A 27,185-nucleotide genomic window follows, 5' to 3' on the forward strand; every position below is an offset into this window, starting at 1 on the left:
GAAAGGATACCCACACTCTGGCCCATGGCCTCTCCTGGTTTAGGGTCAGCCCCTCCTGACCTGGTGGCCTCCTGCTCTTTCATGGGTAGAAGAGTAGATGGACAAGCTTTGCACTGGGAGGCCAGGCCATAGAGTGGCTCCCAATAGGCACCAGGCCCCTGCGGTTCAGTTGAATTGCCTGAGGTTCCTTGCCCAGCCTCAATAGCTAGGAAGGGAAGCAGGGGATGAACCTGGGCCCCTTAGATCAGGGTCCACCCAGCACTTGCGGTTGGCTGGGGCTGGGAACTAAGGTAGGGGCCAGGCACCAGGGCTGTGGGGTCTACTTCCAAGGAGTGTCTTGAGCTTTCTTTTCCAACCCGGAAGATGTCTGGATGGTTCTCCTCATGGGATGGCTGCTCCTCCTTCAGTCTGAGGGGTGAGAACAAGGCCAGAGTCTCAGTTCTGGGCCTTATTCAGTCCATGTGTCACCTATGGGGCCATCCCTGCATCATGTCAGGGAGGCTAGAGGTGTCTAAACAGTTATCCAGCAACTCTGCTGGATACTCAAGGTTAACTTCCTCCTCTCTATTGAGAAAGGAGAACTTAAGTCTCCTCTTTCTTCTCTTCTCCCATCTGCTCTGTTGCAGGGAAGCCTCTAGCTTGTGTCCAAGGACTCCCAGAAAAGGTCCAACTCATGCTTCTTCCATCCATGCATTTAGTACCTCCTATGTTCAGGGCAGTGCATTTGATGCTGTGGACCATGTCTTCCTCCTTGAGTCTTTCCTCCCTTGAATTTCCTCCATGACATTACTCTCTCCTGATCGTCTCTTACTCTCTGTTTCTTCTCAGCTTTCCTCTTGGCCTTCTTTTCCTCTGCTGGCTTGCCAAATGCTGGCATTCCCAGAGTTCAATCCTCCATCCTTTTCTTTTCTCATCCTATATGCTCTTCCTGGGAATGTATTAGAACAATCCTGTTCAAGAAGGGTGTTGAGGAAGTCCTTGCCAGGACTAGCAACTGGCTGATGAATTCCACTGCGATATAATATGTAGGAAGATTCTACTCCTTTGGACTTCCCAAATGATAACAACCACCCTGAAGAAAGAGGGTTTATTGGATCAACTACAAGAAAAATTACAATATCAAAGCAATATTTACATGTAGTGGTAGAAAAGGCTGCCTTTGCTCCAAAAGTGTCTTTGCCACTAATTGAGTTGTAAGCTCTATTCTTCCCTACAGGTGATTTGGGTGCCAACTGCCTGGTAATGCAGTTGTCCACCAGGCTGATCTAGCAAACCAAATAGCATAAAGCCAGTACTCTTGGTTAATGACTCTGGATGGATTTGCTTCTAATTCAAGTTTTTCCTGATAGGTCCAAGGTAATCATTTTAAAAGTTTGCTGCCTCAGAGGGACCCACATTGGTCAAAACCACACATAGCATCCGAGGTGGCTCATAGGCTATTGGTTGCTCTAGAAAGCATCAGAAGGGGGATGTGATACAATAGAGAAGGGATGGATGAAGGGCACAGGTTGACTCCCCACTGATCAGGAGGCTTTGCAGACCTAGGAGATCAGGGATTCAGGAAGATGGTGTGTGGGTCACACTGCACTGTGTGTGAACGGCACACTTTACTTTTTTCATCTTAGCTAAATAGACTCCTCTCCCCATCCTGACCATCCTATCTGCGAACCTCTGATTACCTGAAGAGACTTCCCTGGATACTGAAGCCATTCTGTTCAATGGGACTGGCAAGACAAGTATTCTGATGGGCTGCTTGTAAATGAGCGATATTTCTGGATTCTTTTCATTTGCTCAAGCAGAAATCCGGAAGTCATCCTTCCCTTTATACTACCATAGCCGATCAATCAACTGATCACCAGTTTTTGTGAATTCCACCTCCTGAACATTTATTAAACCTATGCAATTTTTTCCATCCCTACTCCCACCACTATAGTCATCTCCTACCTAGACTATATCAATTGCTTTCTAACTGGTCTCCACCCTGCCAGTTTTGCTCTCCTCCTATCTATCCTCCACTTAGCAGCCAGAAGTGATCTAAAATGCAAGGGTGAACATGCCCCTCCCCTGCCTCAAACTCTATGTTGATTTTCCATTGCCCTTAAAATAAAATCCAAAACCCTAAGCCTAACATACAAGGCCCTCCTTGATTTGGTACCTGTCCACCTTTCCACCTCACCTTATGCCATTCTTCTCCACACCCATACCGGCCACCCATTATTGGACTTCCCCTTTGACTTGGAATCATTTTCTCTTCTTTTGGATAACCTCTATCTCCTTCACCCCTTCCCTTCACATAAGTGCCCTTCCATATGAAAGCCTTCCCAAACCTCCCCAGACCAAATTTAGTCCATTCACATAGCATCATGTACATCTTCAAAATACTCATCACATTTCTAATATGTTTAATATCTCTTTCCCTTGTTATTCAAGCTCCCTGAGGGCAAGGACTCAATATTGTTTCTTTACAAGTTCCTAGCACCAAGGACAGTGCCTCCCACATGATGATGATTTGTTGAGAGAGAATGATCAAATGAATGAGGACACCTTTCTTCTTCTGGGTAACTCTTACTCACCTTTCAAGGACAAAGGTCACATGTTATACCCTCCCGGTTGGGTGACAGTCAAATCTGATTCATCTTTGGGTCCCTAGGACTTAGCTTGGGACTTGGTACATGATTCATATATCATAGAAGTTTGTCAATTCATAATAAATTCTTGTCCAGGAGTTGATAATGTTTGAAGCTGAATGATGGGTATATGAGGGTTCATTATACTGTTCTGTCTCTTTATGTTACATATATTTGAAATTTTCCATAACAAAAAGTTAAAACACTTATATTCACCTCAAATCAAGTGAAAGTGTAGTCAAAGATGACCTTGAGGCTCCTGGCTTAGGCAAGCAGTAGATGGTGGTGCCACTCACTGGGATGGATAAAGTGGAGCTGCATCCAGTCGTGTGTATGTGTATTTGTGTGTGTGTGTGAGTGTGTTTGTGTATGAGTGTGTGTGTGTTCGTGTTCGTGCACACATGCACTGGGGAGGGTTTTTTTCACCCCAGTGAAACTTCTTAGAAGGCCAATAAAGGGGATGAGACAATGAATTCAGATTTGGACATTTTTAGTTTTAGGTACCTTGAGGGCATCTTGAGTCAGTTGCTCAGTACTTAGTAGTTACAATAAATTAAATCGTCTGCTTTAGAGGAATGAGCCAGGAGAGGGCTTCTGGATGGTAATATTCCCCCTCACTATCTTTGAAAGCCTCTGTGCCGCTGACCTGACCACTGGGAACTATCTCACTATCCAGGGAGTCTGTGCAATATTGGGCCCCATCATTCCTTCCTTCACACTTTTCATCCACATTCCCCCTTCTTCCTTCCCTCCTGTGAATTTCCACCGGGGAGCGATTCATTCTTCACACCTGCAAGGCCTTGGTGTCACAGTTTCATGTTCAGCAGCAGTGGCAGGGTGTTAAGAAACATCTGGGTTCCAGGTTGTCTCCCCCACTTACCTGTGACTGCAGGCAAGTCGTTTTACCTTTCTGAACCTCAGCATCTGCCTCTGAAAACTGAAGATGATCATAGTGGCGACTTCACAGGGCTGATGTGAGGACGAATGCATATAACGGGTTTAACACAGAGCCTGGCACCGTGTAAGCGGCCACTAAATAAGAGCTATTATTATCACCAACGCTGTGCCCTCATCGCTTCTCCACCAGGACGTCACGGAGTGTTGCCGCAAGAGCAGAGCAGGCTGCCTCCTCGGAGCCCCTCCCCGCGCGGCCGCGGCCCTGGCACTGCCACAGCCGCTCCCGCTCCAACCCCTCGGTGAGTCGCCCCGCCGGGGTGCGGGGCCGGGGCCCTGTGGGCCGCACAGGATGAGTCCAAGGCCTCGTGGTGGAGGGCGGTGCCGGGCTGGGCGGGGGTCGGCGGAGGCTGGGGCAGCGCTCTGGAACCGTGGGACCCGGGCGCAGGGATGGCGGCCGGCGAGGGGCTTTGGGCCGCTGGACTCATCGAGGCCCGAGGGTCCCGCAGGGGGGGGGCCCTCCGCTCGGCTGCCACCAGTGACGCCGCCGAGGGGCTCCAGCTCCCCGGCCCGCGTCCGGCCCAAGATGGCGCCCCTCCCCCACCCGCTGCCCCGCGCGCGCCTCCGCTGCTCCGGGCGCGGCCCCGCGGCCCGCGCGCTCCTGGGCGGGGGATGTTGTGATGGAGAAGCCGCCGCGGAGCCCGAGCCCTGCAGCCTGAGCCACCTCCGCCACCTGGGCCTGGGGCCTCCCCGCGCAGGTAGGAGCTGCCCCTGCCGGGACCCAGCCCGGGCGGTCGGATCCCGGCCTCCAGTGGCCGGCGGACCCCGCAGCCCGAGCTCCGCGGCGGCCCGCGTCCCCCCGCCAGGCCCCATCCCCGCGCGCGGCCCTCCCACCGCGTATTCCGACTATCCTCCTGTTCTCCCCCTTACAAGGTCGGACTCTACTTCGGTCCTCACACCGTCCCTCCCCGACCTTTACCTCCTGCCTCTCCGGGATGAATAGGGAGCGAGAACAGGGGAAGGGAAGCGAGGGGCGGTGGGGGGATGGGGGATGGGGACTAGGGGATGGGGGAGGGGAGGTCAAGGACTGGGAAGAGGACGTGTGGTGAGGTAAGCTCAGAGGCTGCACGGATTCCTGCAGGGTCCCAGGCCTGGCATCTGTCAAGCCGCATTCTGTTGCCCTCGGCGACCGAGGGGTGTGCCCTGGGGCCGCTGTGGCCCCCCCTCGGCCAGGAGGCCTAGCACTGGCAGGAGCACCCATTAGGAGCAGTTTTCCCGCTGCCAATTCAGAGGATATTTCGAACCTATTGAATCTGCCTGTGCGTTTCTTGCTTTCCCAGTACCTCAGAGGCCCAGCTCTCTCCACTCCTTAAAGCCAGAACCTCGTCTACACTTGATGTCTTTATTTCCTCACGTCCCATTAATTCACTTCACTCGGTCTTCTGTCTCTGGCACCCACGGAAACTGCTCAAGCCAAGGTCACTGGAGATGTCCATGTGGCCAACTCCAATGGACACTTTCCTATTATCCGCCTTCCATTTTCTAGTATTAGTGGTGTGTGTCAGCTCTCCTTGAAACGTTTTCCTGGTTTCTGTCCTGCAGCATTGTCTGCTCCTCAATCTCATTTGCTACCTTCTTCCCCTCTCTTTAGATGCTGGTGAGGCTTTTGGTTCTTTCCTGGGCCATCTTCGCTCATTCTGCACTTTCTCCTCGGGTCCTTTATTCACTCTCAAAGCTTCAAATTTCATATATATACACACACATATATATATGCACACACACACACACACACACACACACACATATATGATTCTCGGATTTATACATCTTGCCCAGATCTCTTTCCTGAACTCCAGACGCAATATCCAACTGGCCTCATGACATCCCCTTGGAAATCCAACAGGAGTTTCCAGACTTACTGATCCCAAGCTGTATTATCTTTCCTATGTTCCCTCTCTACCCCTTCTTTCAAATCTGTTCCTCCTTCAGCTCTCAGAAATGGATACTTTCCAATCAGCTACCCAAGCTGGAATCCTAGGCAACATTCTAGATTAATGTCTCTCTCTCTCTCTCTCTGTACATCTTATGTCACCAAGTTCTGTTACATCCACTACCTAAGTATTTTACAAATCCATTCATTTCACTGCATCTTACCCACTGCTGCCAAACTTAATCTAGGCCACACACCCCCTTTTTCCCTTGATTGCTGATAACATACCGTCTTGCCTACCTCCTCTTAATACTCTAACGTAGTGTTTTCCTTAAAAAAAAACCAAAACTATCTGATCATTTATTCATTCAACAAGTATGCTTTGAGCGCCTAATATATACCAGGTACTGTCAGGCACTGAATATATAATTACGAGCAAAATAGGCTGTGTCCTTGTCCCCATGGAGCTGACAGTCTAAGGGGAAAATCAGATAAGAATAAAATTACGAATGTAATAAATACCATGAAGGGAAAGGTGAATGGTGCCTTGAGAACACACAAGAGCACCACCTAAACTGGACTAGGAGGTAGGGAGAGAGGGTCAAGGAAGGCGTCTCTGAGAACATGACATTTGACCTAAGAGGCAAAGGAATTAGACTGAGAGGGTAGGGGAAAGAGGGTCCAGGCAGAAGGGAATCATGTGCAGACACCTGATGGAAAGAGAGAGCATGATGTCTTCGAGGAATCAAAAGCAGGCCAGTGATGCTGGACAGCAGAGTGCCAAAGCTGGAGAGGAAGGCTGAGCCGGACAATCGAGGGCATGTTAAGAATTTTGATCTTAAAGTCTTTGTCCTCGGTGTGGACTCTTGACGGTAGTGGATGCAGAGAGTCGATCAAGTCCAAAAATTTTTCTTGGATAGAAAATCGTCAGTACCTGGGGGATTGAATGTGGGGAGTGAGGGAGAAGGTGGTGTCAAGAATGGTATTGCTGGGCTTCCCTGGTGGCGCAGTGGTGGAGAGTCCGCCTGCCGATGCAGGGGACACAGGTTCGTGCCCTGGTCCGGGAAGATCCCATGTGCCGCGGAGCGGCTGGGCCCGTGAACCATGGCCGCTGGGCCTGCGTGTCCGGAGCCTGTGCTCCGCAATAGGAGAGGCCACAGCAGTAAGAGGCCCATGTACCACAAAAAAAAAAAAAAAAAAAGAATGGTATTGCTACTTCTGGTTTATAGAACAGAACTGGTGGTCATGTCATTCCATGAGCCAGGATCCTGAAAGGACCAGTTAAGGTGTGGGAGAAAGAAACATGAGTGGATATGCTGGTTTGAGAGGCCTTTGAGACATCCGAGTGGAGATGTTGAGTAGAAAGTTGAATGTGTGTGTCTAGAGCTCAGATGAGAGGTCTGAAATGAAGGTGTACTTTTGGAAAGCATCAATTTGTAGGGGGCATCTGAAGCTACGGGCATGAATGAATACCTGTGTCGAATATCGGGTGAGAAAGAGAAAAGGGCATAAGAACAAGCTGTGAGAAACTCCAGCGTGTAACGGCTGGCGGAGGATGAAGAGCCAGCAAAGGAGTGTAAGAAACCACCAGGCAGTAACTAGAGTGTAGGAAGAAAACCAGGAGATGTAGTGTGTGGAAGCCATGGATGAAAGCTGGATGAGAGGCCCATGGTGTCAGATGCTGCTGAGAGTACAACCAGGGTGAGGACTCCAAGGGTCTGTTGGATTAAATGACACAGGGGTCATGTTGACCTTGGTAGGAGCTGTTACTGAAGCGTGTTGAGAGTGGAAGCAGGACTGGGAATAGTTGAAGAGTGAGACCCAGGTGAGGACACGGCAGCCATGAGTGAAGACAGCTCTTTCAAGAAGTTTGCGGATGTGGGGGAGAAAAGAGAGTAGCAAGTGGCGCTGGAAGAATGTCAGGTCAAGAAACACTCTGTGTTTAAGTCGGGAGATGGTGGATCCCGCTGAGGAGTGGTTGATTAGGTAGAAGAAAAACATGGATTAACAGTGGCATACAATTCCTGGAAAGGCATGAAAGGAGGGATTTAAGTGACAGGTGAAGCAACTGGTTTTAGGAAAAAGGAGATAAAAGGATAGGTGCTAAGTTTGTAGGTTGGAGGATGTTCTCTGGCTGATAGCTGCCATTTCCTCCGTGAACTGGGAGTGCGTTGGGGGTCATCCTCTGAGAGGGAGGGATGGTGAAGGGGGTGGTCCAAGGAGAGTCGTGTTCTTGTCTCAGGCAGGTCTTTGCCAATGTCTCTGTCAAAGTAAGCCTCGGGCTCCTATAGTGCCCTGTTCTTTCCCCATCAAAATAGTCAATCACTTATTCAACAAATAGGGAGTGCTTCGAGTGCCAGGTACTGCCATTACACTGCATTGTAACGAGGTGTTCAGTGACTGTTTCCCTGCTAGACTGTGAGCTCCTTCGGGGAACAGTCATTTCTTTATTATTCATCACTCTCCCCCCATGCCCAGCACAGTGCCTGGCATATAGTACGTGGTCAGGTTAGAAGACCATTGACCTTGAGCAGGCCTCGCCTGTCTACCAGTGTGGTCTCCTATCAGCCCCTTCAGGCTTAGTGGCCACTCTTTTAGCTCCTCCCCTGAGGGCTCCGCCCAGCTGCCTGCCTTGAGCCAGAATTCATTTGTCTCTTTCCATCCTTTGAGAGGCTCCAGGTATGGGTAGCACCAGTGAGAGGGGAGAGGCTAGGTTGTGCCCCTTCTTGAAGGTATTGGGCAACTGGTCATCCTTTGACCTTAAAGAGTGAGGTGAAGGAGACCGCACTGCTTTGGGCTAGGCGCTCAGGCTTTAGCACTCTTCACACAGCAGAACTTCCCCCTTCCCTCCCCCAGTGCTTTCTGCCCCCATGACCAGATGGGTGGGCCTGCCCTGCAGTCACCCTGGTTCTTCACTGTCCCAGCCTCACGGGGCACGTGCCCTTCCCCGACCACACTTCCAGATGCTAAGGAGGTTGGTCCTGGCCTGAACACTGAGAAACCTGGCTCCGTACACTGCTGCTTCAGAGAAGGGCCTGGTACCCCTGTGATGCTCTGAGTGTGGCAGAGTCATGGGGCCTTCCATCTCCTGAAACTCCTGGAGATGCCACTCAAAGGAACAGCCTTTGAGCTAGGGTATCGGCTTAAGCTAGCTCCCTCCCTCCCTTTTTTCCTAGATCTCAGGCCTCACCTGTCCAGGACCCCATCCTACTTCCTGCTCAGGGACCCTTCATCATTCTCCAGCACCCTCCCTGACACTCCCATCCCCAGCCCATGAGGCCACACAAGCCTGTCTCAGTGTCTATCCCCAATTAGTTCTGAGCTTCCTAGTTCCTGTTCCTCTCACCCCTCCATCCTGACCAGGGGCCCACTCTGTGCAGACGCACAGCACACTCTCTTTGCTAATGGGGTGCGAAGTTGAATGAGACAGGGTCTCAGATGTTCGGACAGAATGCAGTACTGGGTATGGTGAGCCAGGGAGGGAATGGGCACGTGAGGATGGGGATAGGGGACTGAACAGAAAAGACTTACTGCTTAGGAGCTTTGACCGCTGAGCCAAGTAGTGAAACATAAGCAGAGGTCCTCACAAGGGGAGACGGGATTCCAAGCCGAGGGATCAGTGTAAACAAAGAGCCAGGGCCATGTGAGTGTGACGTGTTCTAGAATCCACCATACTTCCTGTGGCTGGAGTGTAAGGTGGGAAGGAGGCAGGACGGGGAGGAGGCCCGAGAGGTCATAGGCATTGGCTCAAGGAGGCTCTTGGTGATCTGCTAACGAGTACAGACATTATCCTAAAGGCAGTCCTGAGCCATCTGACTTTTTGAGCTGGAGAGTGACACAATCTGGTTTCCATTTCTGGAAGATTACTGTGGTTCTGGGCAGAGACAGGGCCGTCTGTCTTTCTCATTTATGCTGGTGGCCACGAGCTTTCTCATTGCCGAGGTGGAGCCATACCGAGCAGACCAGCAGGTGGTTACACGTGAAGCAGACATGTGGACAGGGACCTTCTCACATTTATTTCACAGATGTGTGCATAGCATTGTACTAGGGTCTGAGGGGCTAGGAGTGATGGAAAGGCGAGCTATGGCCCCTGCCCCAGGACCCGGCACTGCACCCGAGAGACGGCAGAGCCTTGCGGGGCAGCCTAAACACCTCCGGGCTGTCAGTGCTCAGGGTTGAGAGCTGAGCTGTGGAGACAGAGAACACTGGGGCCATGGGTTCAAGGAGAGAAAGAACTCAGGGCACACAGGCAGGTGGAGAGCGCTCAGGTAAGAAACTGAGGAGAAAGGACTGTGCAGCGGGAGTCTGAGGGGAAGGTGTGCCTGGGAGGCGGTCCGTAGGGGAGAGTTGCATGTTGCGGGGAGGTCAGGTAGGAAGAGACCTCTGAGTGAGGGTATCAGGGAGGGGAGGATAGTGTCTAAGAGGGTCAGGCGGAGACACAGTCGGATAACGGTTGGTCAGGGAGAATAAACTGTGAGGGGGTGGCCAGGGAGGGTCCAGGGAGTGAGCACATTATAGCGGGGTCAGGGAAGGAGAGAAGCCTAGCAGTGGAAGGTCAGGGAGATGGGGAGGGTGGAATGGGGCTTTGAGGGTGAGATCAGTCGTTAGGGTGATGGGCTTGGCTGATCGGAGGAGAAGGTGATCCACGAAGCGCTTCTGAGGATGCAGGAGGGGGTCCGAGGGGATAGGACTGGTGGACTTTCACTGTGGGACAGGAGACCTCACCTGAAGGGCAGGTGGAGTTTGGTTGGGGCATCGTGAGCAATGGTTGAGACACAGTAACACGACCGGAGTATGTTTTCTGAAACTGGCAGAGGAGATGCAAAATGGGGCCTGGGGCAGATGGGAGGGCAGATTCCTACACTGATTCAACAAATATTTATTGAGTTCTTGCTCTGTGTCAGCACTGTGCTAAGCCCTAGGCATACTACATTGAAAAAAAAAAAAACAAGAAAGACAAAATCCTCACCACTGTGGAACTGAAATTAGAGTCATGAGCAGACAATCATTGAACGAAGTAAATAATAAATTAGCTTGTCAGATGGTGTTGGGTGCTGGGGGGAGTTTGGGGATTGCTGGGAGGGGCCACGGTGACCTGCAGATTTACAAAGGGTATCCGGGGAAGGCCTCACTGAAAAGGTGACATTTGGGCAAAGACCTGAAGGGCTGGAGGGTCCAGATCAAAGACTCCTGCAGTGACCCAGGCATGGGGCATCATAGGGGCTGGCAGAGGAATTGGTACCCGAGGTGAGATACTTTATCGAAACAGTCACCAAAATGTTGCTTCAACTGGTCAAAGGAACCACGAGTTGGAGCTGAAGGCCCTTCCTTTATGACCTGCCTTCCTAGGACCTTGCCCTTGAGGGCTTGGTCTATGCTCATTCTCTCTTGTCCTCATGGTCTCTTGGATGGGGTGGGCTCGGGGGCTGATTGGACCCAGCGATTTATGACGATAGGAACAGAGCGTGGGGAGCTCACAGTGGTGGGGCTGTGCATAGCGGTGTGGCAGGAGGAAGGGGGCAGGCAGTGTCCAGTGTCCAGAACACACGAGCCAGTCCCTCACCATCTGTGCCCCTGGCACAGCAAGCCCCAGTTGGATGAGCTGGGGGTGGGGACGCACAGAGAGCCATTGTGTGGAGTCTCTGCAGTTGGGAGTGAGGGCAAAGCAGGGGCTGGCTGTGCTATCCCAGCAAGCTCAGCGCTGGGGATTTGGGGATGGGGTGGACTGTGGGCCTGGGCCTGGTCAGTGGGGGTGGGGTTTGAGCCGGTGGTGGTGGTGATGGCGGACAGAAGTTGAGCCCAGTTATTCTCCTGGGAAAATAGCTCAGCGGACACAGCGGTGTGTGCTGGTCTGCTGAGTGCAGGGAGATGAGGAGGTGCAGGGCACAGGCCTGGGACAGAAGCAGGGGTGCTGCTGTCCTGACCTGGAGGCTCAACGTGGTCTCCCCTCCCCGCCTGCAGGATCTGCCAAGGCCATGTCTGTTCCATCATCCCTGAGCCAGTCGGCCATTAATGCCAACAGCCACGGAGGCCCCGCGCTGAGCCTGCCCCTGCCCCTGCACGCTGCCCACAACCAGCTGCTCAACGCCAAGCTGCAGGCCACGGCCGTGGGACCCAAGGACCTGCGCAGCGCCATGGGGGAGGGGGGGGGACCCGAGCCGGGCCCCGCCAATGCCAAGTGGCTAAAGGAGGGCCAGAACCAGCTCCGGCGGGCCGCCACAGCCCACCGTGACCAGAATCGCAACGTGACCTTGACCCTGGCTGAGGAAGCCAGCCAGGAGCCCGAGATGGCGCCCTTGGGCCCCAAAGGCCTGATGCACCTGTACTCTGAGCTGGAGCTCTCCGCCCATAATGCGGCCAACAGAGGGCTCCGAGGACCCGGCCTGATCATCGGCACCCGAGAGCAGGGCCCAGAGGAGGGAGAGGAGAAGGCAGCAGGGGAGGCCGAGGAGGATGACGAGGACGAGGAGGAAGACGAGGACGACTTGTCTTCTCCCCCAGGGCTGCCGGCGCCCCTGGGGAGTGCGGAGGTGCCCCCCGGGCCCCAGGCCCTCGCAGATGGCCCCCGAGAGCATAGCAAGAGTGCCAGCCTTCTGTTTGGCATGCGGAACAGCGCAGCCAGTGACGAGGACTCGAGCTGGGCCACCTTATCCCAGGGCAGCCCCTCCTATGGCTCCCCGGAGGACACAGGTACCTTGTGGAGCTTGCTGTGGGGAATGTGGGAGGGCGAGAGGGTGGGGGGGGGGTCCCTCCATACAGAGGGCCAGCCTGGGCGTGAGTCACAGAGCCTGTATCCTCAGTCCTCAGCAGGCCACGCCCAGGTTTTCCTGAAGGACATGGCCCCTACGTTCAGAGAGTGCTTGAACAAGCACTAGACCCATCCATCCCACACTCCCGGTGGATGGTGGCCTAGGTCTGTGTATGAGGCACTTACAGGTACCGGCACTGTGCTCAGCATTGTCGTATGGAATCCTGTTTTTTTATGCCCATACTACAGGTGACAAAATAGAGGCCTGGAGAGGTTTAGTCCTTTCCCAGGGTCACACACAGTCTGAGATCACAGTAGAACTGAGATCTAAACCAAGTCCAAGTGCAGACCTGAGCTCTTGGCCCTAGCTGTCACCGATGCCTACAGCACGATGAGCCCAGGTGCACTCCGGGCTGTTAGTTAGAGGCAGCTCCTCCCCACAGAGGTCTGTTTGGAAAAGAGTGGGGTATTGTGTGCAGCACCACACTGGACGTTGCAAGAGTCCTGTTTAGTCAGGAATAAGATATTGACTAAAAGGAAGCAAAGGAAGAATAAACATATGCTTTGTTGGGGTGGGGGGGATAGATATTAGGACTCCCAGGATTGACCATTAAATGTGTCCCATTTAAATAAGTTGAGTCTCTGCATTTGCTAGTGTCACATAGAGATGCAGACAGCTGAGGAGCAAGGGGCAGAGATAATGGGCTGCAGCCGCAAGCCTGGGCTGGATGTTAGTGTCAGGAAAGACTCCTCCCATACCAGGCAGCAGGCACCTTACCCAGACCCCAAACTGGGGGACCTTTGCAGGGAGCATGCAGTTCAGATGAGCCAAGGGCAGCATGTCATCCCCTTTCAAAGAACTTACTATGGACATTTTCAGACATATACAAAAATAATAGAATAACGAGCCTGATTTACCCATGACCCAGTTTCAACAATTAGCAACACGTGGCTAACCTTGCTGCATCTACACCCGCACCTACTCCTGGGCCCCAGCCTAAGTTATTTTGAAGCAAATACGTCGGTAAATGTTTACTCATGCTTTTTTTTTTGTCTGCACCGTGCGGCATGCGAGATCTTAGTTCCCCAACCAGGGATCGAACCCATGCCCCCTGCAGTGGAAGCTCGGAGTCCTAACCACTGGACCACCAGGGAAGTCCCCACTCATTCATGCCTTTCTGAAAGATAAAACTCTTTTGAAAAAAAATCCACAATATCAATATCATACCTACGGAAATTTAGCAATAATTCCTTAATATCATCGAATATCCAGTCAATGTTTACATTTCCCAGTTGTCTCCCCACTCTTTAAAAAGTTTTGATTCATTGCATCAATATCCAAATAGGAACAGACCTTTTTTTTTTTTTTTTTTGCGGTATGCGGGCCCCTCACTGTTGTGGCCCCTCCCGTTGCGGAGCACAGGCTCCGGATGCGCAGGCTCAGCGGCCATGGCTCACGGGCCCAGCCGCTCCGCGGCATGTGGGATCTTCCCGGACCGGGGCACGAACCCGCACCCCCTGCATCGGCAGGAGGACTCTCAACCACTGCGCCACCAGGGAAGCCCAGGAACAGACCTTTTGATAGTCAATACGTCAAGATTTCTTTTGATCTATACATTATTCCTCCATCTCTCTATTTTTGCTCAGTGTTTTGTTGTTGTTGTTTTAATTGAAGCCACTGTGTTGTTTGCCCTGGGCTTTCCGTGGTCTGGATTTGCAGACCCTCCCTGTGTGGTGTTGAACATGTTCCTCTTTCCCTGGATTTCCTGTAAATTGACAGTGAATTCTAGAGCCTTGATCAGATTCAGATTTGAGGGGTTCTTTGTGTTTTGTTTTTGTAAGAACACTTCACAGGCGGTATTGAGTAATTCTACCAAGGACAAAGTCTGATTGCCTGTCTTTAGGGGGATGTTAGCGGCAGTCAGTGGTCATCGCCTGGGTCCCTTTTGCAGGGAACAGCTACTACTCCACTCCAGCTGGTTTTTATAGGGTTAGGTGGGGGGAAATGTAGTCTCAATGGAGCCAGTTCATGTAACTTTTCAAGGGAAACTGAAAACTAGATATTGATGTGAAACATCCCAATTTCTAAATGTTAGCAACCAAGTCTGTTTTTTAAAAAAGCACCATGCAGGCCAAACAAAATCTATCTGAGGTTTACATCAGACTGCAGGTTGCTTATTTGCAACCTCTGCCTTAGGGGATGTGAATCTGGGCCAAATAATGGAGAGCCTGGCTGCTCTGGGGCCCCTGAATGGTCACTGTAGTGGCCGCTCCTATGAGCTTTCTGGCAGTGGGAGGACAGAACTGCTGAAGAGCTGGGAAGGGTATGCTGGGTGTGGGCAGTGACCTCAGCAAGCGAGCTGGGGTGGCGAGAGGATGGGCAAGGATCGAGCTCTGCTGGAGAAGGGGCTGCTAGCAGAAGGGGCTGCACCACTGCCTCTTTTGTAACTGTGTTGCTATGACCAGGAAGGCCACAGAGGAGGTCTGGGCTCCTGTAGGAATGTGGTAGAATTGAGCAAACATTATTTTCTCCTTCCCACCCTAGGATCTCCACCAAGTTGTGGATTGCATGCATACGTATATGAATGAATGAATGATGACCAAATGATGAATGTTGAATGAATGAACTTTCCTACCTGTGCTGGGTTCATACTGGGAACCCACTGTGTTGGGTTCATACTCATTGCTAGGCCTTGTCCTAAATGCTAAGAATACATACTGCGGGGGTCAGATGTTCCTGCCCTCAATGGCACTCACAGTCTAGGGTGGAGACAGAAGTAAACAGGTTGTTTGGGCCCTGGGGTGGGGGAGGTGCAGGAGGGACATCACGCACCCTGCCTGTGTGCATGGTCGGGGAGAGGGGGTGGGTCAGTTTTGAGAAGCGACCTTTACATTGATGCTGGAAGGAGGAGTGACTGGTGCCAGGTCAAGATTGAGGGGAGGGAGGCTGGGCTCAGGGAGGATAAGGGGCGTGTCCCAGGCAGGGAGAGAGAGACCAGAGGTATGGAGGGTGGTCAGAGGTAAGGCTGAGAGGCAGGCGATTAGGGGCTCATAACAGCAAATAAACCTTGTAGAGGAATTGGGGTTCTATCCTGAGGGCAAGGAGAAAACAATTAGAGGATTCAACTGGAGAGAAGGTTAGCATTTTGGAACAATCATTTGGGATGTAGCATGCAGCTCAGACTGGAGGAGACGAAACAGGGAGAGGGAGACCCTTCGTGAGGCTGCTGCATTGACCCAGGTAGAAGATACTAGAAGTCTGGACTACGGGCGTGCATGGGGGTGGGGGAAGGAGAGCGTTCCTGACTCCTGAGCAAATGACTACATCTGGCTTAGCCTGGGAGGCATGCGTGGGTGAATGAATGATACACGAACCTCTGAGTGCGTGAAGGAGCGCCGGAATGAATTGGTGCAGGAGTGAAAGTGTACATTCCTGAATAAATGCGTGCTTGTGGAAGCAAAGGCCGGGGTGGGGCTGTGCTTGGAGGGAGACGTGCCAAGCTCCAGAAGGGCCTCCCAGATGGTCAGGGGGGAGAGCGGCCCCTCCAGGACAGATCGGAAGGATGAAGCTCTTTGAAGCAGGAAGGTGCAGGCTGACAGGGATGGCAGATGGATTGGTGTGTGTGACTCAGTCAGAAGATGGTGAACTGGTCCGCAGATTCAAGGGGTCTGTGACCCTTCAGGAAGAAAGGTGTGGCTCTGCGGAGCACGGCTGCCCTGGGTGTGGGGTTCCTGGAAGGTTTGGCGGGAGAGCCCTGAAGACGATGGAGGGTCTCTGGGGAAAAGCGGGCATTCTAATTCCCTAGGGCCTGAGGGGAGGGGAGGGTGGGGGGGAAAGAGGCAGTAATGGGTACCTAGAGGCTGGATGGGCAAGAAGAGCCCCTCCTCTGTGGGCCCACCTCATTTGGAAGCTGAGGGCAGTGAGGCACCTCGCCCCAATGACTCTCACATCAGGTTTGCAGCCACCTTGGTGTAACCACGCCCACTCCCAGCCCTCCGTGCCTGTTTGCCCAGCAGCCTGGGTCTGGGGACTGCCTGTCCCTCAGTGCTGCCTCTTGGACCAGTCAGGATTCCTGGTTTCCCTGGTAACGGGAAGCACGTCAGCAGTCTGGGCGCTCCCAGCCGGTCCTGGTGCTGCGGTTGCCGAGGAGACGCTGCAGCCTAGCTGGGCCCTGGCAGGTGAGGGGGGTTGGTGCTGGGAAGCCCCAAGCCCAGCCTCAAGCTTGCTGGGGCCCAGCCCCTGAAGCCCACTCTCCGCTCGAACTGCTGGGCAGGTTCTGGGCAGGGGAGGGATCCCCGGGAGCCTTGAAGCCACACCCTGTTTGTACTGAGAGCTCTAGGCTTTGCAGGGCCCCAGGTAGCTGGGGGATTCCTGAAGGCCTGAGCCTCCTGGTGTCCCTAAGACTGGGCTTGACTGTGGCACCGAGGTGACCGCTTTGGGGTGGGATGGAGATTCAGGACTGGGGGGAGGGGACGCAGGATTAGAAAGAAGAGATGTGAGCAGGGAAGGCTGGGGTCTCATGAGCCCTACCCCACAGCCCCACCCCAATGGGGTCCCCTTACCTGGTGGTCCTGGCCCCTCCCTAGTGAGCTCCAGGCGGGGGAGGATCTTGCCTGGCAGGCGCTCTGCCCTGGTGAGAAGGGGGCGGGATGAGCTTTTCTCTGCAACCCAGCACCAGGCTGCGAGCCCAGCTGGCTGGGCTGGAGGGGCTGTGAGGAGGGAGGGTGGAGGCAGGAGGGGCTGGGAACAAGCGCCATGTTCTCCCAGGACTTCTTCCTGGCCATCGTCCTGCAGGACAGTAGCCCAGGTGAGGGGCAGCACGGGCCCCGGGCGTGATGTGGGGCGGGGCTGGCAGGGAGCACAGAAGTGGTGGAGGCCTGAGCTGGGCTGCAGGGCCGGAGTGGCGTGGCTCTGCCGGGGGAAGAGGGGCTATGTCACAGGTGCGTGGTGTGTGTGCATGTGCATGGAATGTTCGCCTGCACTCGTGTGTGGCAAGGGTTAGGTTGTGGGTGTCTACGGTATCTGCACACATGTGGCAGAGGCTGACATATGTTGTGTGTCTGAATGTGTATTCGGTGTCTGTGTGGTACCCACACATGTTTTGGGGGTCATTGTGGGTGTGGTCTCTGCACACACATGTGGCAGGGGCTGGACTGTATCGCTGTGTGTGCGCACTCCTCTGTGTATGGTGGCCGCATCAGTGGATGGCTGGAGTTGGTGTGTGTGTGTGTGCCCCTGCACGTGCGCATGCACCTGTATGCGACACCTGCTGTCTGCGGGTATCTCCTGTGTGTGTACGCCCTTGGGTTTGTGGTGGCCGCACAGGTATGTGGTAGGGCTTGTATATGTTGTATGTCTGTGTGCACCCGTGTGTGCAGGAGCTGCTAAGTGTGTGCACCTGGGATCTGGATATGTCTGACAGGAGGTCATTTGGGGTCACTCAACCTCCTTCCCTTCTCTCTGCCTCCCTCCTTCCCTCTGTTTGGCCATGTTAGCCAGGAGCAGAGCCCAGGAGGAGACCTGAGTCACGTCTCACGCTGGGGGCCCCCCATGCTGTGACTCCAGACTTCAAGCTCTAGGAGGATCAGGAACCTTGTGCTGGAGCCCTTCCCCTGCCCTTCCTCCACCATGGGGTCTTGGGAGGGGACTGAGCATAGCACCCATGATTTGCTGGTTGGGTGGGCAGACCCTCACCAAGACCCCCCACCTAGCAGATTCCTTTTGGAACCCGAACGCCTTCGAGACGGATTCCGACCTGCCAGCTGGATGGATGAGGGTCCAGGACACCTCAGGGACCTACTACTGGCACATCCCAACAGGGACCACTCAGTGGGAGCCCCCGGGCCAGGCCTCCCCATCACAGGGGAGCAGCCCCCGAGAGGAGTCCCAGGTGAGGCTCGCGGGCCTGATGGTTTTGACCGGGGGGGAGGGTGGCGCTGCTGTTGCTAGATGAGCCACCCACCCCTGGCTCCCACCCCTCCTAGCTCACCTGGACCGGCTTCACGCATGGAGAAGGCTTCGAGGATGGAGAATTTTGGAAGGTGAGTGAGGGGACCTCCTTCACAATGGAGGAGCTGGAGAAGGGGCATCATTTTGGTCCTGATTCCTCTCTCCCCTTCCCAAGGATGAGCCCAGTGAGGAGGCCCCGATGGATTTGGGACTGAAGGACCCTGAGGAGGGGACGTTGCCTTTCCCAGCTCAGAGCCTCAGGTAAGTGGGAAGGCATGACACAGTGGGCTGACAGTGGGATAGGTCTGTCTGGAAGGGACCTTGGGACAGCTCCCCGTTTGGGGGCCTGTACCAAATGTTACCACCTGCCTCCAGCCCAGAGCCGTTGCCCCAAGAGGAGGAGAAGCTGCCCCCACGGAATGCCAACCCAGGGATCAAGGTTTGTTCAAGACCAATGCCCGTTCCCACGTTGGGCCCCCCTGTGTACAGGAATGCCCCTTGGGTCATGTTCTGCGGGCCTCTGTGGTCTCAGTACAGCTTGCCAGGTCCTGAGCTCTTGAAGTCTCAGCAGAGACCCCTGTGTCTGAGTGGGAGACATTTCAGTTTTTAACTCAACCAGTCCCGTGGCCTGGCAGGGGGCCGTTCCAGGCTTGGCTCAGACGCTTCCTCGACTGGCAGGGGTCTCCTCTGAGACCAGCACCCCTCCTGCAACTATATCCTGTTTGTAGAGCCTCTTAGTCTTATACCCTCCCACCCACTGTGTTCTGAGTCAGGAACTCCTCTGGTCTCAGCAAACCTCCTTGCGTCCTGGGCTGGGGGCTCTTCCGATTTTAGCTCAGAGCCTCTATCTCCCGCCCCCTGTTTTGTGTCTGGCAGTGTTTCGCCGTGCGCTCCCTTGGCTGGGTGGAGATGACGGAGGAGGAGCTGGCCCCTGGCCGCAGCAGTGTGGCAGTCAACAATTGCATCCGTCAGCTCTCCTACCACAAAAACAATCTGCACGACCCCATGTCTGGGGGCTGGGGGGAGGTGAGGGCCTGAGATGGCAGGGTGGCCGGGCAACGGAGAAGTGAAGGGAACTGTGAGAGCTGGGAGAGCCCAGCTGCCGCCCCAAGGGCTGGGGAGGGAGGTGCACACCCGCCAGGTGACAGCCTGTGAGATGGACGTGTGACTCCACGTTGGGACCGTGGGAGACGGTTGTTTAACGGCGATGGGGATGATAAAAGGAGTCTCGTTAGAGGTGACAGGTGGGACCTTTACTAGAGGGAGGCTGCAGGGTGGCTGGTCCGACACCAAAGCAAGGGCCCTCGAGCTGGGGCTCACCCTCCCTCAAGCTGGAAGTGGCAAAGCTCAGCCACCTGCCCAGCTGGGGCACCGCTGAGCGTCCGCTTCCTGGGCCTGCAGGGAAAGGATCTGCTGCTACAGCTGGAGGATGAGACACTAAAGCTGGTGGAGCCGCACAGTCAGGCCCTGCTGCACGCCCAGCCCATCGTCAGCATTCGCGTGTGGGGCGTCGGGCGGGACAGCGGAAGGTGGGAGCAGGGCCAGGGGTCCTGGGGGGGTGGGCAGTCAGAGTGGGGCCCTCCTCCCTAACTCTGCTCTTTGCCTCTATTGTGCTGCCGGACCCAGAGAGAGGTACTATGCCTAATTTGCCTTGACTGTTCCTCTTCCCACACCTGGACCAGATGCCATGAAGCACCCAAGTTCCCCTATTCTGCCCTGCCCCTTCCTGCCCGCTGTGCTCGCCCGTCCTCCTCGACCTCGGCATGCTTGCCTGTCTATCCTCCGGCCAGGAGGCAGCGCCCGCAGCACCCCATCCCGAGGGCAGAAGCCCTGGAGGAGCTGCGATGGATGGGGAGGGCGTGGGTGGGGTGGAATGAGGCTCGGCACTGGAGGGCACTGGGAGACGCTGAGGTGCCCCTCCCCCCAACAGGGACTTTGCCTACGTGGCTCGCGATAAGCTGACCCAGATGCTCAAGTGCCACGTGTTTCGCTGTGAGGCACCTGCCAAGAACATCGCCACCAGCCTGCATGAGATCTGCTCTAAGGCACGGCCCCCTCCGCACCCTGGGCTAGCTGCCACCTTTGCTCTACAAGGATGTGGGTGGGGTCACTGAGGCGGGGTGGGGGGCTCCAGGGCTGTGAAGCCTAACACACCCTCCCTTGCTCTTCCCCTCCCCCTTTCCCCTTCCGCAGATCATGGCCGAACGGCGCAACGCCCGCTGCTTGGTAAATGGACTCTCTCTGGACCACTCTAAACTTGTGGATGTCCCTTTCCAAGGTCAGTGTCACAACCCTGCCAGGTCTGCCTCAGCTTTGTGGGCAAGGGTGGGGTGACCCAAGAAGAGGCACGAGCCACTGGACAGAGTGATAGAAAAATGGAGGCTCAATTCTTTGGGTCAAATAAGTGGAGGGACTTTGGTTAAAGGGAGGCAGGGGGAGGGGGTGGAGGTAGGGCCTTGGCCGGGTGAATGTCCAGCTTATACCCTGGTGGTGGGGACTGGCAGTGAGCAAGGTCTGCCGCTATGATTGATCCTCTCCTTTCTTCCCCACAGTGGAATTCCCAGCGCCTAAGAATGAGTTGGTACAAAAGTTCCAAGTCTATTACCTGGGGAACGTGCCTGTTGCTAAGCCTGTTGGTATGTGTGTCCCTTTTCACGCAGGGACCACCTCCTTGACCCCCAAACTCTGCTCCCACCCTCTGCCTCCCAGTGCCCCTTCTACCAGACCTTCCTCATGCTGATGTCTCCCTGCCCTTCAAAATGCATCCCACCTCCTGTACTTCTGTCCCAGCTGCACTCCGTACCCTGCCTTCACTCACTGTGAACCAGTGAACCGGGCATATAGGGAGACCCACTCCTGAATCCCACAGAAAAGCTTTGGTTAGGCTGGGAGGCGGGTCTTCGATGACTGGAAACGCTGGAGCAGCCGGGAGCTGGGTTGGGTATGGGCTGTGAGCATCTAGAGAGGAAGCAGTGAGCATATTTGTCAACGTGCTTTATTGCTTGTAAAGTACTCCCTTATATGTCACTTAATCCTTGAGGATCCTGTGAGGTTGGGATTATGATGATGCCCATCTTATAGATAAGCCGAGGCTAGAGACTGTTAGGTCCACTCATGTTTCTAGTGCTTTTACGGCACCTGTTATTCACTTGTTCGTTCACTTAGCAAATACCTATGAAGCCTACCATGTACCAGGTCCTGGGAGAACAATGGCCACAGCCCTGCTTTCATGGAGGTTACAGGAGATTACAGTAGAAAAAAAAGAGGAATAAATCAAATAATCACATAAATAAATGTCAAATTACAAGTTGAGTCATTCGCTGAAAGAAAGTAGCAAGATGCTATGAAACTGTGTAACCGAGGAGCCTCATTTAGGCTAGGGAGTCCTAAAAGACTTCAGAAAGTGACATTTGAACTGAGATTTAAAAAATGAGTAGGATCTAATGTGGCCAGGTGGCATGGAGACAGGAGTAAAGTGGGAAGGATCACTCCAGGCAGAGTGAACGGTGTGAGGACCCATCACGGGAGGCACCTTGGTACTTCAAAGGCACTGAGAGAAGGCCAGCCGCGCCAGATGCGGCTGGGATCTCGGCAGCAGTCAGGCCCTGCGGGATCTTGTAGGCCACGTTAGTGATTTGTTCTTCGTCCTAAGAGCGGCAGGGAGTTATAAGAGGATTTCTCTGGAGCGCACTAGGCATAATCATTTGAGTTTTGTACCGCTCACCTTGGCTATACCAGTGGAGAAGGCTGCTCAGCAGGGGGAGGGGGACGTGGGGAACCCAGGAGGACCGTGCAGTAGTTGTGGCCAGTAATGAGAACATCTTGGACTGTGCTGGGGCTGAAGAGGAGTGTGTGGATTCAAGAGACGATTAGACAGTTAAGTCAGCAGAGGCCTTGGTGATTGGTTGGATGTGGCGTGAGGGGCAGAGGCACTAAGGCTGACCCCTGGCTCTCGGAGCTAACCGGATAGTGGTGCAATTCTCTGAAGGTAGGAAGCACTGGAAGAGGCCAGTTTGGGTTTGGAGATTTGAGTTCAGTTTTCAGGCATCCTGAGTCTGATGTGCCTTCAGGAAGGTGAGCGGCAAACTCACATTGGCATCTGGATTCACGGAGGAGGGATCTGGGCTGGAGATACAAGTGTGGGCACCACTGGGTTAGAGAGGTAATCAAAGCCACGAGTGTGAAGAAGATCGAGCCCAGAAAGTGGGCAGCCACTGCGAGAAGGCAAACGAGCCTGGCGGTGAGCCCCTCCCACATTTAATGGACAGTGGAGGAGCGAGGTCAGAGGGGAAAAAAAGAGACGGCTTGAAGAAATGCTTGGGTGTCGTGTCAAAAGACACTTAGGAAGAACTCGACAGTGTTGGGTGAATGGATAAACAAACACACAGATGAAAGAATGCCTCAGATGACGTAGCCCAGGAGATGGCAGACCAAGGACTCTAACCCTGGTCATCTTCATTTCTCTGCTCTTCCTCTCAAACCATCCTGACTAGTGACCAGCACCTTCCATTCAGTGAGGGAACCTTCTTAGAGAGGGTGGGGATTTAGCTGGGGCTTGAAGGAAGGCCTGGATTAGCAGAGAGGAGTGGATTGGATTCCGTGGCACTGCCACCGCAGGCGAGAGAGTCCTGCTGGGGGAGCAGGAAGGAGGTGTGGCTGAGCCCTTCACCTTTGTGCTAGTTTCCTCCTCTCCCTCACCCCCAACTTCATGCCTCTTGCAGTTACTACCCTACTCCCCTGTCCCCCTGCCACTCACATAAGTTCTCACCACGTTAAAGCAACTGTCTGTAGCCCTCGCCGGCCCCTCTGCCGTCCGTCAGCTCAGTGGGTCTGCTCTGCGGAAGCCACAGCTTTCACACAGTAGTCCCTAAACTCACTTCATGCTTTATTTTTGTTTTTTTTATAAATTTATTTATTTTTAAAAATTTATTTTTGGCTGCATTGGGTCTTCGTTGCTGCGCGCAGGGTTTCTCTAGCTGCGGAGAGCGGGGTCTCCTCTTCGTTGTGGAGCACAGGCTCTAGGCACGCGGGCTTCAGTAGTTGGGGTGCGTGGGCTCAGTGGTTGTGGCTCGCAGGCTGTACAGCGCAGGCTCAGTAGTTGTGGCGCACGGGCTTAGTTGCTCCGCGGCATGTGGGATCTTCCCGGACCAGGGATCGAACTGTGTCCCCTGCATCGGCAGGTGGATTCTCAACCACTGTGCCACCAGGGAAGTCCCACTTCATGCTTTATTTGTGCTCCCTTTTTAACCTCCATGAGTTTAACATTGGTCCCTCCTGAAGCTGCAATATTCACTCATTAATCATTCGTTCATCAGCAAATGACTATTGAGTGCCTGATTTGTGCCAGGCACTACTCTAGGTTCTTGGTGGTAATGAGCAAAACTGACCAAGATTCCTGCCTTCAAGTAGCTGCCATTCCATTCAGGATAGATAAAATAAGTAAATTATATAGTATGTTAGAAGGCTACAACTGAGATGGAAAAAAAGTAAGGACATTGGGCTTCCCTGGTGGCACGGTGGTTGAGAGTCCGCCTGCCGATGCAGGGGACACGGGTTCGTGCCCCGGTCCGGGAAGATCCCACATGCCGCGGAGCGGCTGGGCCCGTGAGCCATGGCCGCTGAGCCTGTGCGTCCGGAGCCTGTGCTCTGCAATGGGAGAGGCCACAGCAGTGAGAGGCCCGCGTACCGCAAAAAAAAACCAAAACAAAAACAACAAAAAAATAAGGATATAAGGGGGATTGGGAGCTTGGGGCTGGGGTCAGGGTGTAGGTTTCAGTCCTGAGCTGTTACCAAATAGACTTTTTCCGGGCCACCTAGTTCCACTGCTTTCCCCGCCTGCATGCTGCTGCTCCCCATCCTGGGGCCAGGTGCCACCTCCGCAGCTCCATCTGCTTATTAAGCAGTTTGATGTATGGTCTACACGCATGATCTTTGAGCTTTTCCATTGACTGGCATCAATGTCATTCACATCTGAGCCCTCTGCAGGCTGCCCTGGCCCACCCACTCCTGCCTGTGTTGTCACCCTCCTGTGGCTTCTCGGTTGCTTGGTTATACCGGTTTGGGTGCATTTGCCCATGTTGCCTCGCGGGTGACTTGCTCAAGCATCTGGAATTCCTTCAGTAGATAATCCCTGTGCTAGGACTGGGGACACAGACATGAATGAAACTTGGTTTCTGTCCTTGAGGTGGCCACAGCCCAGTGTGGAGAAAGGGTTCCCAGCAGTTACAAGATATGTGAGAGTTGTCCCAGCAACACCCTCTCTGCCCTACAGCAGGGAAGGCCTCCCAGGTGGGCCCTGGGGGAACTCTGAGGCGTGAGAATTGGGAGTTTCGCAGACAGTCAAGAGGGGAAGGGCCCTCTAGACAGAGGCTTTTCCCTCAGTTACAGCCTGTCCTTCAAGGGCATCCTCTTCTCTTACTTTGTGTTCCCCATCTGCCTCGCTGGGCATTCGCCAAGATTAGATGTTAATAATGCTACATAAATCGTTTGAAGCTCACGGAGCAGTAAAATACGAAGCTTGACAGATCGGATGAGGCCAGTTTTTGGAGTCCCTCATGCTTAGGAGAGGAGCTTGGCTTTGATGCAGCCAGAGGTAAGGCTAGCAAGGCCAAGAGGGAGGACTTTTGAGGAAGATCTGTTTTCTGCCCTCAAAGGGTCCGTGTGTTCTGCTCCTGGTGGGAGCCCAGAGGCACTGAAAGGGGCACGAGGGCCCAAGAGCAGACCACAGAGGTGTGTGCTTTTGCGTTGGCATCGTTCACCCTAAGTTCTTCACTGCGATGGTACCCAGATGCCACAGCCAGCTCACGAGCAGTGCAGGGAACAGAACCCCTGCCCCACCATGCCGGTGTGCTCCTGCCTTGGTTCTCTGCTGAGTACAAGCAAAAGCGGGGCGCACGGGTGGAAATGTTTAGCAGCAGTTATAAGCAGAGGAGGTATTGTTACAAGGGAAAGTTGATTGATCTAAAGGCCAGGAACCTTGCGTTCCTTGGCTTTTGAGCAAGTCATAGAAATTACTGAATACAAGTAAGATTTTTTTTTTTTTTTTTTTTGCGGTACGCGGGTCTCTCACTGCTGGGGCCTCTCCCGTTGCGGAGCACAGGCTCCGGACGCGCAGGCTCAGCGGCCATGGCTCACGGGCCCAGCCGCTCCGCGGCATGTGGGATCTTCCCGGACCGGGGCACGAACCCGTGTCCCCTGCATCGGCAGGCGGACTCTCAACCACTGCGCCACCAGGGAAGCCCACAACTAAGATTTTGACAGCACTCTCGTTCCGAAACTAGGACTATAGGCAAGGGGCAGGGGAAAGGCCTGGTTAAGAACCCAGGCCCTGGAATCAGACTGCTTACCTTCAGATCCCCATTTCTTAGTGTGACCTAAGGTTTATTACCTGATTTCTATCAGCTTCAGTTTCCTTATCTATAAAATGGAGATAAAGGGATCTTTTGTGAGATTGTAGATGACGTAGTCCACTGTAATGACTTAGCACGGTATGACACAAGAGTAAACATTCCTCAAATGGAAATCTTTAAAACAAAAATGAAGGTTGGGTCTTGAGGACTGGATAGGACTGGCCTATAGGGGCTGATTTGGAAGGGATTGTGGTGTGAAGCGCTGGAATGTCTGAATGTGGAGAGCAGGGTATGGAGAGGACAGCTTTGGGGGGTCAGTCTGCCTAGGAGGCTGGAGAAGGAGAGTCAGTGAAGCAAACCAAGCTTAGGATTCAAGGTGGAAGAGGCTAGAAAAGTGCCAGTCACTGAAGCCAAGCAGGAGAGTACCAAGGAAGGGATACAGCAGCAGCCGGGGCTGTAGGCTAGTGAAGTGGGGATGGAGCAAAGGCCCTGGGCTGGACTGGGCAGAGCTGGAAAGTCTAGCGTACAGCGGGGGTATCCTCTCTCCACCTCCGGCAGTGCCATGTTCATATCCTTACCTTTCAGGAGTAGATGTGATAAATGGAGCCCTGGAATCGGTCCTGTCCTCCAGTAGCCGTGAGCAGTGGACCCCAAGTCACGTCAGCGTGGCCCCTGCCACCCTCACCATCTTGCACCAGCAGGTAAAGACCTGGGTGGAGAAGGTATGGAGGGGCCTTGCCAGGGAGGGGAGACCGGGAATGAGGGGAAGGGCCGTCAGTAAGATGGACGCACCCAGTATAAGAGGGCCGGGCTATTCCTTTCCAACTGGCTCCCCTCCCCGCAGACGGAGGCAGTGCTGGGGGAGTGCCGAGTGCGCTTCCTGTCCTTCCTGGCCGTGGGCAGAGATGTCCACACGTTTGCATTCATCATGGCTGCCGGCCCAGCCTCCTTCTGCTGCCACATGTTCTGGTGCGAGCCCAATGCTGCCAGCCTCTCAGAGGCCGTGCAGGCTGCGTGCATGGTAAGCGGGTAGGGTGGTGGAGCGGTGGCCCCCGGCCCACACGGGGCAGGCTGGAGCGTGACCGCCGCCCCCCCCGCCCCCGCCTCTCTGCAGCTCCGCTACCAGAAGTGTCTGGATGCCCGCTCCCAGGCCTCCACCTCCTGCCTCCCGGCACCCCCAGCTGAGTCTGTTGCGCGGCGTGTAGGGTGGACCGTCCGCAGGGGCGTTCAGTCGCTGTGGGGCTCCCTTAAGCCCAAACGGCTGGGGGCGCACACGCCCTGAAGCCCTCTGCTCCCTCCACCTGCTTGCATTGGGCCCCAGGGAACTCAAGGGCACGGGGCAGGGAGGGGCCCTACAGGTTATTCTTAGACTTCAGGGCCTCCCCCCCCAGAGCTGCCCCTCCCCAGTAGCTGGGGTTCCCTGCCTAGGGGCTGGGAGGGAGATCTAATCCTGCAAGGAAGTGACAATACTGGGTGGATGAGAAGAGGAGCAAGAAGCGAGGCCAGCCCCAGGCTCTCCACCGCCACGTTTCCACTGGAGCGGGAGGAACTGGTCTAGGCCAGGCCCCATCTTCGCAGGGTCCTGCAGGGGCAGAAGGAGGGGACCGGTCCCGGCATGGGTCCCCTCCCCTTTGCTCCATGGGCACCTCTGCTGTACTGATATCACTAATAAAGTCTGCCCTGCTGA

General features: G+C 54.3%; 1 protein-coding gene across 4 annotated transcripts; it reads left to right on the forward strand.

Moving 5' to 3' along the window:
* Window positions 1-3,679: 3,679 nt before the first annotated feature.
* APBB1 (amyloid beta precursor protein binding family B member 1) lies at window positions 3,680-27,185 on the forward strand. Of its 4 annotated transcripts, none has more exons than XM_027115538.1 (14): window positions 3,680-3,873; window positions 11,413-12,141; window positions 17,912-18,090; window positions 18,185-18,241; window positions 18,325-18,410; window positions 18,525-18,588; window positions 19,026-19,175; window positions 19,551-19,678; window positions 20,080-20,194; window positions 20,343-20,427; window positions 20,702-20,785; window positions 26,084-26,199; window positions 26,343-26,519; window positions 26,613-27,185. In XM_027115538.1, exons 2-14 carry the CDS (start codon window positions 11,427-11,429, stop codon window positions 26,778-26,780), a joined length of 2,124 nt encoding a protein of 707 aa, XP_026971339.1. In that variant the 5' UTR covers window positions 3,680-3,873; window positions 11,413-11,426; the 3' UTR covers window positions 26,781-27,185. The 4 variants fall into 4 exon arrangements, with proteins under 4 accessions (XP_026971339.1, XP_026971340.1, XP_026971337.1 ...); XM_027115539.1 differs by having other exon boundaries at window positions 3,680-3,823; XM_027115536.1 differs by lacking the exon at window positions 3,680-3,873 and adding an exon at window positions 4,155-4,279.

Source organism: Aethalodelphis obliquidens, unplaced genomic scaffold (assembly GCF_003676395.1).
Source record: "Aethalodelphis obliquidens isolate GAN/ISIS:26980383/991018 unplaced genomic scaffold, ASM367639v1 scaffold14, whole genome shotgun sequence".
Taxonomy (NCBI): domain Eukaryota; kingdom Metazoa; phylum Chordata; class Mammalia; order Artiodactyla; family Delphinidae; genus Aethalodelphis; species Aethalodelphis obliquidens.

What these genes read in the sequence shown, in the direction of transcription:
- APBB1 (XM_027115538.1), top strand. Translation starts at nt 11,427, where the DNA reads ATGTCTGTTCCATCATCCCTGAGCCAGTCGGCCATTAATGCCAACAGC. An exon ending in GCCCCCGAGAGGAGTCCCAG is followed by an intron (nt 18,091 to 18,184) that starts GTGAGGCTCGCG and finishes CACCCCTCCTAG; the next exon opens with CTCACCTGGACCGGCTTCAC. An exon ending in AGGATGGAGAATTTTGGAAG is followed by an intron (nt 18,242 to 18,324) that starts GTGAGTGAGGGG and finishes CCCCTTCCCAAG; the next exon opens with GATGAGCCCAGTGAGGAGGC.